Source organism: Tauraco erythrolophus, chromosome 6, assembly GCF_009769465.1.
Source record: "Tauraco erythrolophus isolate bTauEry1 chromosome 6, bTauEry1.pri, whole genome shotgun sequence".
Taxonomy (NCBI): Eukaryota; Metazoa; Chordata; class Aves; order Musophagiformes; family Musophagidae; genus Tauraco; species Tauraco erythrolophus.
Window position 1 is genome coordinate 70,727,504 of NC_141470.1, and position 12,838 is coordinate 70,740,341.

A 12,838-nucleotide genomic window follows, 5' to 3' on the forward strand; every position below is an offset into this window, starting at 1 on the left:
AGCTGGAAGCAGTGATTCTGCTGCAGAGGGTGAGTGTGGGATCAACACCACCAATCCCACCCAGGGCTGGAGCTCAACCACTGCCATAGCCACCACCCCAGCCCAAAGGGGCAGCTGTGGGAGGAGTGAAGGGTCTACCTGCTGCTGTCCTTCCCACAGCCTTCGGTTTAGGACCTCTTGGCTCAGTAAGCAAGCCCATATGGCTGCTGAAAAGGCAACAGCTATGAGACAAACAGGTCTCCCAAGCCTACCCTGAAGCCAGCCAGTCTTCCTGAACAAGCTCTCCTGCCTGCCCCCTTTGCATGGGAAGCACACGGAGGGGTCAGACACAGCACCAGCACAACAGCAATGCCAGGGTAGATACCATCGCACCACTGTGAGGTGGGGTATTTGATCCCATCATTGCTTCTGCTGGGGTCTGGCCACCACCGTGGCTTCAGGTCAGGTCTGCTGCTGTCTGCCAGGGTTTGGCATCTGATCAGCAGGACTCAGGATCTGAGGCCAGATGGCCCTGGGGAGAGTGCTGTCTCTCACAGCATCTGCCCAGGACACCCTGCCTCTTCACCCTCGTCTTTCTTCTGGTGAGAACCCACCTTCCATGTTGGCTGACCTGAAAGGGAAAACTCACAGTGGCATAAGCATCAGCAGAATCCCACGGTGAAGCATGGTGGTACCTTCTGCTGACCTTGTCGGAGACAACTCCAGCCTCCTGCGCAGTCTCTGAAGCAGGGTGGGCGTCGTGGGCTTCATCTGAAGGCCACTTAGAGCAAAAGGAAAACTCAGCACGTGGGTATCAGCCCATCTGTCTCATCCCACCTAACATTAGATGTCCACCATGAAGACATCTACACCTGAGCAAGTCTCCTTAGGTTCCCTTTCCAAGCCTCTGCCTTATTTCAGATGTCTGATTTAGGAAAAAATGAATGAAGTCCTTGGACAGAGGCACCAGACAGGGGTCCTCCTCCTTTGGCCTACAAGCTGGTGAGATATCTGCACATCTGGAGGTGAGCCGCTAAAACGCACCTTGCATGACCATGGCTGGCTGGCTGAGTCTGTGCGGTGTTGCCACCTACACAGGTAGGTTTTCCAGAAGCCCAGATTTTGCCAAGCCCTGGATAGTGGTTTATTTAGTGATTGTTTAGAGAAGATGGACGATGGCACCGATCTCATGAGCGCAACGTCTCCCTTGGCGTGTAACACATCACAGCAGATGTTAAACAGCTACACTAAGCATCTAATTAGCACGTTAACAACCAAAATATCAAAGAATACAGGGAGGCAGACTGACTACCAAAGTTATGCAAAACGTCTAACCTGGCGACAATTTTCCCGTGTCATTACTGTAACGTTAAGCCTCGTTACATAATGATTACAGATTTCAGGTCAGATACTCCGTACGTCACGGAAGTGTGGTGTGTTTTGACATTTATGGGAATACTTTTTATTTTTAGTTAGTTTGGTTACCATGGCAGCGAGAAGAAACCTGCACTAGGCTCAGCTATACATTAGATGTTGCCCTCCCACTCGATACATCCAAAAACTTTCCAACTGATTTCCCCAAAAATCGTCAGCCATAAGCCACGATGGGTTGAAGGAGGTTTGAAAAGAAAATAGCCCGCATGCTGCTCGTTGATGGGGAAGCTGTTCCTGAAGCCCCTCTCCAACGCCCGGGTGAACGCGGGCGCTCGTTAACATTCCAAGTTTTACTCATTTAGATATCTCCACGGAGCAGACCGTAGGTTAGCAGAGGTGGAACGGGTTTAGATCATGATGAATGAGCCAAGTTCGGCTCAAAACAAGCAGAAATTGAAAACAGGAATATCCTGCAGAGACCTCGGATCCCGTTCCTGAGCTACACGCCGGGCGCTGCGGGAGCCGTAGCCAGAGCTGCTGGAGCATGCCAGTGGGGAGGTGACCCTGGTGCACCGTGAAAGGGTGGCTTTTACAGCTCTCCTAATTGGGAAGCGAGAAGCAAAACGCCTTCACTGCCCTCCTGAGCTTCTCAGCCATTAGCTCACCAAGAAGTGACGGAGGGGCGGCGGCGGTGAATAACGGCCCGTCGGCACCGCGTTGCTCCCACGCTCCGTTTGATGAAACGCCTCCGGGTGCTGCAAGTTCTCGCCGTGCCGCCGAGCCTGCTGAGCTGGAGCTGGGGTTGGCTTCTAGCAACTGCAGCTTGACTCCTGGAAAGCCTCCAGAGCTGGAGCACTGCAGAGGCAAAGGAAGAACCATGGGTTGCATCTGCACGGGTTAGGACCAGCACACTTAACCCCTTCTGGTAGGGGACAGCCCTCTCCATGGTGGTGGGAGGTGATGCAGAAAGAGTGGGATGTAAAGCACCTGATGAGCCATCGCAGCGGGATGGTGTTGGGACAGACCTGGCCCTGCCATCAGGGGCCCCAGAGGTGGGAGTTTCGGGTCGGGGTGTTGCTGAGGATAACCTCCCCGGTGAGAAGCAAGGATGAAACTTAATGGGAAGCCGGTCTGGCATGTGTGTACTCTGAATCTCTACTAGGGGAGAAAACGATCCCATCAGCCTTCCAGTTATTTTCCAATGAAATGTGGTAATTCTTCGCAGACATCCCAGAATCTATCACCTCTTGACAGCTCAGGAAATCCAGGGTTGCCCTGAGCCTCCGCTGCCTCGGCAGGCGCAGATTGATGCACCCTGGGTTCGGTTCACGCACTGCAGGCACCTGCCAGATCCCCCCCGAGAGACCCGAGGAAGCGACCGGGAAATGAGCAATCACCGGCAGGACCACGGGGATGAGAGAGAAAGGCTTTTGCATCCTGAGGAGCTGAGCTGATGCTCTGGAGGCACAAAACCCTTCTCGGTGCCCAGCCAGGACCTGGGTGAGATGCAAAGTGCTGGTGGAGCGGAGCAGCCCATGCTGGCTCCCACCCGTCCCAGCCAGCTCCCACCCGCTTCCCCTCACCGGCGCTTTGTTGTGCCTGTTCAGAGAGGGACGGTTTTATTTCCATATTACCCCGATGCTGCTTTGGATCAGGAACAAAGGGGCTGACCTGGCTCCCAGGGCTGCTCAGCCTGTCTGGCCACATACATCTGGCCATATTTCGAGGGAATCCATGCCCTCGGTGCCCTGGGCTCTGCTTCCAAAGTGCCAGCATTGCTGAGTTATGGCGCTTCCATAGCCTCCCATAGGCCACCAATGCCAGGCAGGTCCTGGACACGGCGGTTATGGCCATTTTGCCAAGACCTTTGTGCTCTCCCTCTGCTCCTCTCCTTGCAGCTCCTGCCAGGCAGTGCGTGGCCATGGGCTCCTCCCTCCCTCAGCATCTCTGTTGTGATACCCTCAACCCCCCTTAGATCCCCACTGGCTTATCTATGGTGACATCTACGTCACCTCTCCAGGTGTACCCCTCTCCTGGCTGCCATCTTCTGGGTTGCAGCAAACGACACCAAAGAAACCGGAGCCAACGTTATATTTGTGCAAAATCCTCCAGAACCAGCCTCCTGGGAGCAAATCCCCTGCTTAGAGTTTCTCCTCCCTTTTCCCAGCGGCGGCTCGCCTGCTGTGCCGGTGTCAGACGAGGCGAGCTGGATGCCCCACCAAACTTCTGAGGGCTGTACTGGCACACGCACCTCCATCACTCAGATTGCTGCTGGAGAAACCAAGCACAGAGTGGTTCAACACAGCCAAAAAAACATATGGATTGGCACAAACACCCTGCTGGGGCTCTGCCTGTGTTAAGGTTCTTTATGGCAGAACCCTGCCATGGTTAAAAAAGTCTTGGACTGTTTGTGAAGCCAATAAATTTTGGTCAGAGAGAGTTTCCCTTTCAACGCTGAAGACACAGGAGATAGCATACCTTCAGCGCATCTTCTGAACCACTAAATCTTCCCCAGCTGAGCCTTTGGGCAGCAGAGAAAGGAGGAAGATGACAAACCCAGCCTGTGGGAGGAAGGACAGATTTCTCTGGTGGGATGAGTTTAATATTGCTGTTCTCCAAAATGAGTCATAGGTCGGAGAAGTGGGGCATTAATGTCAGGGGAGATGAGTAAGTGGGCAGCATGTGAAAGCAATGGTCAAAGGAGCATCACAATTTATACTTGCAGCTTAGCTCTTCCTGTGTATCAGCAACAGTTTCTGCTCTCTCTTTATTGAAATCTGAAATTTTCCACTAGCTCCTCAGAGTGAAAAAAAAACACCTAAAAATAAATGATGCCCCTTTTGAAAGCATTCAGCAAATTCAGATTTGCAGATTTTTCAATACATCTCACTCTGAGGCATCATTCAAGCATTTAGCTTCTCTTTCGTAGGCCTCCTCCAGCAGTCAGATATCCCCAGGTCCTGGCGTATTGCCAGGCTGGGACTTACTTGATGGAGCAATTTTGCCATCTTATTTTCAGAAATGATTTTCAGAAGATGTTTTTCAGGAGGCGACAGAGACTCAGTGCCACCTCGGGCCTCACCACCCACTGATGCTCACCGTCACTGCCGGCATCGCTGATGAAAAGTCCTCAGAGAGGAGCAGCAGTTCTTCAGCGTTTGGATTTTTATCCTGTGCAACCACTTAAGTGCTGGTTTTAATAAGGAAAGTGTGTGCTCAGTGATCGTAATTAAAGTCTGTTAAAGGAAAAGATCATTAAATATTTAAAACGGTTACACTGTTAATGTTCTCACTAGTGTTTCTCAGGACTCAGCCTCCCAACAAAGAGACTCGGCTGCCCAGAGGTTTCGATCCAAAGTATTTCTTGGATCCTTCATGTTCAGGCAAGTCGGTGACAGTGAGATAAAATGGGCAAAGATGCCACCTGGCTTCAATGAAGGCGGATCGTGCACAATAATTTGGGGCTTTTCCTTGAAAAGAAGAGACCTCGGAAACAATGGGAGGTGGTTTCAACTTTCTGAGCTTCTTCAGTGCACCCGAAGTGGTGCTTCGAGCAAATGATGTAACTAGTGAGAAGCTCTGAAAATTGTGCTGGGAGGCAGTTACTGCTGGAGCCCAGGGAGCTGCAGACCTGGGACCCTGCTACACATCTCATCTAGAATTTCTGATGATGATCTTTGTGCCAAAGATGAGGATGACCTCAGCAAACGTGCTGACAATATAAAGCCAGGAGGTGTCCTCAGTACGGAGAAGAAACAGGATATGTTGAAAATTCTGAATGGTCTGGGGGAGTGGAATGACAGCAGGGATATGGAATTCAAGGTCATGCATGCATGCACGGACTAATAAACAAGGATTTCTGCTGTCAGCCAAGAGCTCATCCATTCAAAATGATTGAGGAGAAGGAGGATCAGGGTGCATTGGTTGATCACGGGATGAATTATGAGCTGCCAATGCCTTAAAAGTCTTAAAAAGGCAACTCTAATCCTAGGCTGCATCCCCTGAGATGTTTCCATTAGACACAGGGAAACACGAGTATTCCTGTACAAAGGGCTGGAGAGGCCCGGTGTAGCTGACGAGGTACCACGCGTAGTACCTCCTCACCAGAGGAGAACACACTTCCACAGCCTGAAGCAGGTTCCTCAAGCGGTGGTGGAAGATCATCTTGCATCGGACACCTGAGGCCTCTCCAGCAGTATGAGGGGCACCTCTGGGAAGGCCCTGGGGCACCCCAGCCATGTCCCAACCCCTTCCTTGCAGCAGGGAAGCCCTGATTATCCACAATCTTATTTATCTCTTCAAGGTGTTACAGGAGTGCGATGAATAAAGGAGACTGCAGAGCTCTTTGTCTCAGCTCATTCCTCTCTTTTATTTATTAGCTGTAGCCCAGCTCAGGGCCTCATAAATCAACCTAAACTCACCCTCCTGCCTACCCACTACCTGCAGACACGTGCCGGTGTGCTGGCGTGCTCCGTCCAGTCCACCTCTCCCCTTGAAATCCCACCCCGGACCCAAGGACCCCGTGCGGTACGGGGGAGCGAAGGTGGGAGCCAGACAAGCTGTCACCTTCCCGAGACCCCGCTGGCAGCCCACCTGCGGGGAGATCCAGGCGGGCTCCCTCTCTGCCCCGGCGGATGGAGATCGATCGGCGTCACGGGGATGATGCTGGCAGATTAATTAGCGACAGACAGCCTTCGGCTTCGTGTCCCACTGCTCCTCGCTCCAGTCTGAGATGTGAATGCTATCGATTTCTCGAGCCCCCCCTTCCTTCCCTCCTGTAATCCTTCTGCTGGTGGGGATCCCAGCAGAAATATTAGTAGCAGACGTGTTTTTGCACATACACATGCAGAAATATAAGGCAGGGGAGGTTTAAGAAACAACTGTTGCCTAAAGCAAGGGAAGTTCAGGTTATTTATCATCAAACTGATATTAACAAGAAGAAAATATTTAGTTGTTAAAATGGAAGAAACGGCCCCTGCCTCCCAAGCAGGATTCCCAGCCCTCTGTGCCCGCGGTGTTCCTGCCACACAGCGCTCCCCATGCCCAGGGGCCCAGCATCCCCCTGCTCCCAGCTGCCCACCTCCACCTTTACGCCACCGTCACCAACAGCTTCCTCCCACAGGCATTTCACGAAACAAAATACTGCAGAATTTCCATGGAGAAATGCCAAGGTTCAGATCTTTTGTCCCAGTTTGCAATGAAGACTTTTTTCCCCATCCCCAAGATAGCTCCAGAATGTGACACTTCATTTTCCCTCCAGCTCCCAGTGCTGGGCAAGTCCTGGTCATTAGTCCAACCCTTTTCTCCATCCTGCCAGGGAACTGGGGGGAACAGGGGCTCTCACAATCTCCATCCCCTTTCCTCTCTTGACTCATGGTGCCTTGTGGCCCTCGTGACATCTGCCCATCTCCTTTCTCCTCATATTCTTATTTCTCAAGACAAGGAATGCCTCGGGACACAGCTGATGGACACCAGGAGCCAAAGGAGGTGGCTGGGATGGAGGTTGGAGATGGATGTGGGAGCAGGTCCTGACACTGTGGGCCACCTCCGTTCCTTGTATCACACCCCAATTACCGTGGTTTAACAAAACTGCAGTGGTGTTGAGATCTTTTTTGGGGGTTACATACCATATACGATTCAAACAGCATCGCCCACCACCCCATCTTGCTCCTGTCGATATCTCCAAGCTTGATCCTGATTTCTAATCTGCATTTCCAGCAGACAAAGCAAGCACACCTGCAGGCTAGTGGGGCACAGAGCGGAATGGCCAGGAGCAGGCAATGGATGCTCATGATAACAGTCCTTCTTGTTATTACAAATCATCAAGGGGATGCAACAGCACTTATAGACTTCAATTTATCTCAGCCCAGTGGTGTCTTCTGCATCCCCCGGAGCAGAGGCTGGTTGCAACAGAAACAGAGATGCATCATTCCCGCAGTGGGAGCCGGGGCCATTTTTAAGGCTGAAGCTCCTGGCAAGAAGCACATGAGAAAAGCAAGAGCCAGCTTAGAACAAGATGACTTCACGATCCTTTAGCTTGTAATCGCTGATCACGGCGACATTAGACAAGTGAATGTTGAAGCTGGGTCAGGTAATTGTTGCAGGTCCATAACTGCATGCTGCACAGTTCTCGGGGCAGTGACAAGTCTGACAATTGCAAATAATACGCAGCCAGAGCATGGGGATTCTTGCCTCTTGCTGAGAGGAAAGTGAAGGAATAAGCTGCTGCGCCAAGAAGAAAGCAGCTAAATGTTTATGAGCCAGGGTTGCTTCCAAATGCACTGGCTGCATTCCTCTTTGTAGGGCTTTTTCCTTTTTTCACCTATTTACATGATCAGCATATCACTCCAGGACAAGTGGCATCATATACCTGCCAGAGTGAAAAATGGCCACAGGGAACAACAGGCAGAGCAAACAAGGAATGATGGTTTTACTTTGGCAACAGGGCAGCTAGAGGAATGAGAGCAGGGAGAAACATTACCAACTCCAAGCAGATTCCAAAAAGGAGCAAATGAGGAATGCTCAGGAGAGTTCAGGGGAAGCCACAGTGCCGGTGGTGGATATGGAGCCAGCAGGAGCCTGGAGAAGGAGAAAGGGAAGTACAAAGCACCCCTGCTCTAACCCCTGCACAGAGCGAAGAGAGAAACACTTGGAAAGTCCTTTTCTCCTTATCACTTGTCCCTCCTTATCAGGCTGAGAAATGGCAGCACCTTCCTTGTGCATCTCAGCTCTTGGGCTTCTCCGCCTTCCCAATACCAATGCGGGAGCCTGTACCTGTACCTGCTCACTGCATCCTGGGAACTGCACGAACCCCCGGGGGATGGAAAGAGCCTCTCCATGCCCCTGCCCGAAGCTGTGCCTGTGAAGGATTGGGCCTTTCGAGGCTCAGTCTGATAAATCCTACGCAGACCTCTTCAGCACCTACCCCCAGCTAATGGGCAAGTGTGCTGGGAGCGATGCGATGCTCCAGTGGAATCCCACTCCTCCACTACCCATCCCCGTGCTCATCCATTTGGCACCACAGCTCAGGCTCAGTGGTCCTGGGCTGCGGAGTCACCCGTGTCCCCGCAGAGGGGTGAACTAAGCAGCCAGCAACAGGTCCCTGCCACCATGGCCACTGGGATCATATCCCATTAATCTGCCCGAGACTCAGATCAAGAGCGTGGCTCAGCGACAGCGGCCAACAAACGGCTCCTCAAGAAGGGGCTAGGTAGCCCTGTGTCGGGGGCATACGGTCCTCGAGTAGGGCACAGGGTGCCCCCCAATACTTCTGCCATCTCCCCACCATGGAAATGGCACTTAATTGACCCGACGAGCCTCGCTGGTGGCTCCCCCACCCCTCCACCCAGGGTCCTGGAGCTCCAGCTAAGCTCAGGTCTTGGCCCTTGGCCCTGGACAAGACAAACCCTCAGACACAGGAGCCTGCCAGCATCCAGCCATCACCCTCTCACGGTTACTGGGGAGCTGCTGTGAGCCTGCCTCTGTTTCCCCACCTTTGCCACCAATCCCCCTCTGTCACCCCATGGCTTAGCTGTCAAGCATCAGGATCCCAAGCCAGTTTCCCCACATCCTTAGTAACCGCCTGTGAATGGTGACACAGGCTTATCCTTCTCTTTGGGCCAGGGCCCCACGCCACACATATGGGATCGGAAGCCAACCTTCTTCAACCCCTCACTGCTCCCACAGTGCCTTCACAGACACCCTGAGATCCGATTTCAAATCCCAGGCTGAACCCTCTGCCTCCAAGCTCCCATACCATGCTTCTCACGTCACGGCTCCTCTCCCAAGGGAGATCCAAAGACACCGTCACGGGAGGCACAGAGCAACTGCGCTAACGGGCATCCCCAAACGTGCGCGCGGAGAGAGGGAAATGAGAGATAACACAGAGACATTCCAAGTAATTCTATTTTTCCATTGGCTGAAAAGGCACCGCTATGCCGCACTGCACGTTGCCAGGATATTTTAAAGACCTGAGACGACCTTCAGAGCAAGCACAGTTGACAAGCCAGCCGCAGGGGAGCCGCCGGGCCCCCTCCCTGCTATCCAGTGCGAAGCAGCACCCCACGAAGGCATCTCAGGCTCGGGGACCGCGGTGTGCCAGCCTGCACCCCTGCTCCGTGCTTCTGCGAGCCGGTGTGTCCACGCAGTCATCTCACTGGTGTGATTAATAGAAAGATATAGGATTATCGAGCGCCTTGCATTTCTAAATATTGTATCTAAACACGTGGCTCTTCTAATAATTATTACCACGGCCTCATGGCACAGTCCCTCAGCAGATTTCCTGCCTCCAGCACTCGCAGCTCCCAAAGTCACCTTGTGCTGTCCGAGGGGGAACCGCAGGAGCCCCAGGAGCATCATCGGGGACCAGCGGCAGGTGGGGATGGCCCCACCAACGGCCCCGCGCTCAAAAAGGCCGACGTGGGCTTCGCCATGGTAACCCGCCCCCACCGGAACGGGGGGGCCCCGCACCCCCAGACCTGCCACGTCCCCCTCAAGAGACCCTCCACGCCCCTCTCAGGGGGGAGAACATCGTGGGGCACCTCCTTGTTCCTGCCCCGGTGTCCCCGTCTCCATCCTGGGGGGGCCTCCTGCGGCAGCGAGGCCGCCGAAGCCCCTCGCCGGCCGACCCCGCAGGGCGAGGGGCCCGCGGGAGGCCGCCATCTTGGGGAGCACCCTTGGGGTTTGGGGTGGGCTGCTGCGGGCACCGCAGGATGCTGCGGGCACCGAGACGCCGCTGGCGAGAGGGACGGTCCCTTGGGAAGCCGAGGCGGGGGAAGCGGAGGCGGGGGAAGCCGAGGCGGAGGAAGCGGAGGCGGGAGGAGCGGAGGCGGGGGGAGCGGGGGCAGCCCCGGCCCCCGACCCCGCAGCTCCGCACCGCAGCCCCGAGCAGAGACCCCCGCAGCGCCGCCGGCGGACGGGCGGGCGGACGGGCAGGCGGCAGAGCCAATCGCAAGGCGCAGCCCGCCTCCCCGCCGGCGACGGGCCAATGGCGAGGCGCGGGGCGGGGCGGGGCGGAGCGGCGGCGGGCGGGCGGCGGGCGGGCGGCAGTCGGCGCCGAGGCGCGGCGAGGTGCGGGTGGCTCCTCTCGCTTCGCCGCGGCCGCTGCCGGCGCCGCGCCGCTGCCCTCCCTCCCCTATGGAAGAGATGGAAGAGGAGCTGAAATGCCCGGTGTGCGGCTCCTTTTACCGGGAGCCCATCATCCTGCCCTGCTCGCACAACCTGTGCCAGGCGTGCGCCCGCAACATCCTGGTGCAGACACCGGAGTCGGAGTCGCCGCAGAGCCGCCGCGCCTCGGGCTCCGCCGTCTCCGACTACGACTACCTGGACCTGGATAAGATGAGCCTGTACAGCGAGGCGGACAGCGGCTACGGCTCCTACGGCGGCTTCGCCAGCGCTCCCACCACCCCCTGCCAGAAATCCCCCAACGGCGTCCGCGTCTTCCCGCCGGCCGCCCCGCCGCCCCCCGCCGCCCTGGTGCCGCCGCCGCCGCCGCGCAACGCCTGCCTCACCTGCCCGCAGTGCCACCGCAGCCTGGTGCTGGACGAGCGCGGCTTGCGGGGCTTCCCCCGCAACCGCCTGCTGGAGGGCGTCATCGACCGCTACCAGCAGGGCAGGGCGGCGGCGCTGCGCTGCCAGCTCTGCGAGAAGGCGCCCAAGGAGGCGGCCGTCATGTGCGAGCAGTGCGACGTCTTCTACTGCGATCCCTGCCGCCTGCGCTGCCACCCGCCGCGGGGCCCGCTGGCCAAGCACCGCCTGGTGCCGCCGGCCCAGGGCCGCGTCAGCCGCCGCCTCAGCCCGCGGAAGATCTCCACCTGCACCGACCACGAGCTGGAGAACCACAGCATGTACTGCGTGCAGTGCAAGAGCCCCGTCTGCTACCAGTGCCTGGAGGAGGGCAAGCACTCCAGCCACGAGGTCAAGGCCCTGGGTGCCATGTGGAAGCTCCACAAGGTGAGCCCCGGCCCCGGGGCGGCCTCCGCCGGTAGCCCCGACTGAGCCCCGCGGTTGGGAGATGGCTACGGAGGGCCACCTGTCCGGCACGCCTCGCCCCACGCTGTCCGCCTTCCCCCAGCTGGCAGGGTGGGAGCATCGCCCCACGCCCTCTCCCACACCGGGGCTGCGGTTTGCACCCTTGCTTGGGAGGAGGGTTGCCCCCCGGCATGGGGAGGCTGGCATCGGGCAGGCGATGCTCCCAGTGGGTCCCCAAATCATGAGCCAAGGCTCTGCCGAAGGAGCTGGCAGCGCCTGCGGGTGATGGCCTGGGGGTGGATCAGGGGCACCTGCGCTGCGGAGCCGGGAAAGTGACGGGAAGCGATGCTTTCGCAAGGAGGGAGGCGTGAAATCCGCCGCGGGGGAGGACAGGGATGCGGGAGCGGGGTGCCGTGGGGTGCTACTGAGGAAGGGCTGCTGCCTCCTCCCGCGCACTGAGTCATTGGGAGGAGGAGGAGGGACGGCGGCGGGTGAGCGGGCAGCGCGATCGCAGAGCCTTTCGCTGAATACTGATCAGCTCCTCTCGAGCGTACTCGCTCCCACGCGCGTCCTTACTGGAGAAGAGGGTCACAGTGCTCAAGGCAGGGACGCGGCGTCATTAGCTTCAGCTCGACTCCATCCACCCCGCTGCCTCCCTCCCTCCTTGCGCCAGTGACCCCCTCACCGAAGGAACTGGGGCAGAAGTGACTGGGACGTGGGCGGACAGGGCACAAGCGGATGGGCGTCGCTCCTCGGATGAACGTTGAAATAATTGTCCCCCTGCTCCAGCAAATCTGTGCAGGCAGGAGCAGGTGGGGGGACGTGTGACAAGGGTTGCTGGGGAGAGATGGGCACCCCCTGTCAAAAGGGGCTCAGGAGCATCCCCGTCGTGCTTTGCCAGGCTGCGTGGCAGCGTGCAGCTCCGTGGAGGATGCAGACCACTGGGCTGCAGCTCCGTGCCCTGTGTTGGGTCAGTGGGTGCACGCAGGGACAGGCTGTCGTTTGGCATGGTGCTCCTTGAGAGGGCTGGGAGAAGAGGGTGACCGTGTTACGCTGTGGTGTGGGAGGAAAGGGTACGGTGATGCCTGTTGGTGCTGGAAAGGGCTTGTCCTGACCCTCTTTGGGAGCAGGAACAGCTCCTCCTTGGCTTTCCAGTGCTCTTACAAAGGTGAATCCCATGTGGCAGAGCAGTTTTGGTGCCCCGTGCCTTTGTCCTTACACATAGGGTGCAGTCACTGCTCCCAATGTTGGTGGCAGCTTGCGCCGCTGGCAGGAGAACCCAACTGGTGTTGGGTTGCCGGGGTGCACCATGGCACAGGTACCTGCTGACCTGCTCACTGGAGTGCGGGAGCTCATCTTCACCGGCGTTTTAGCATGGCATGAGCCATCGGATGCTGTGAGCGTCTTGCTCCTCTTGCCTGTTATGAAACCCAGTAAGCGCTCGCTGCACGAGAGCAGCCTCTTCTCCAGAGTCTGGTCCTCCTGGCCCAGCTCTCGGCGGAGGATGAACCCGTTC

The 12,838-nt window shown here is 56.8% G+C and overlaps 1 protein-coding gene across 2 annotated transcripts in view; it reads left to right on the forward strand.

Moving 5' to 3' along the window:
- Positions 1-10,488: 10,488 nt before the first annotated feature.
- Positions 10,489-12,838, forward strand: part of TRIM9 (tripartite motif containing 9) — a 68,345-nt gene continuing 65,995 nt past the window's right edge. For both annotated transcript variants that reach the window (XM_086612855.1, XM_086612856.1), the window contains exon 1: positions 10,489-11,304. In XM_086612855.1, the coding sequence (XP_086468981.1) occupies positions 10,489-11,304 (816 nt within the window). The remainder of the gene's footprint in view (positions 11,305-12,838) is intronic.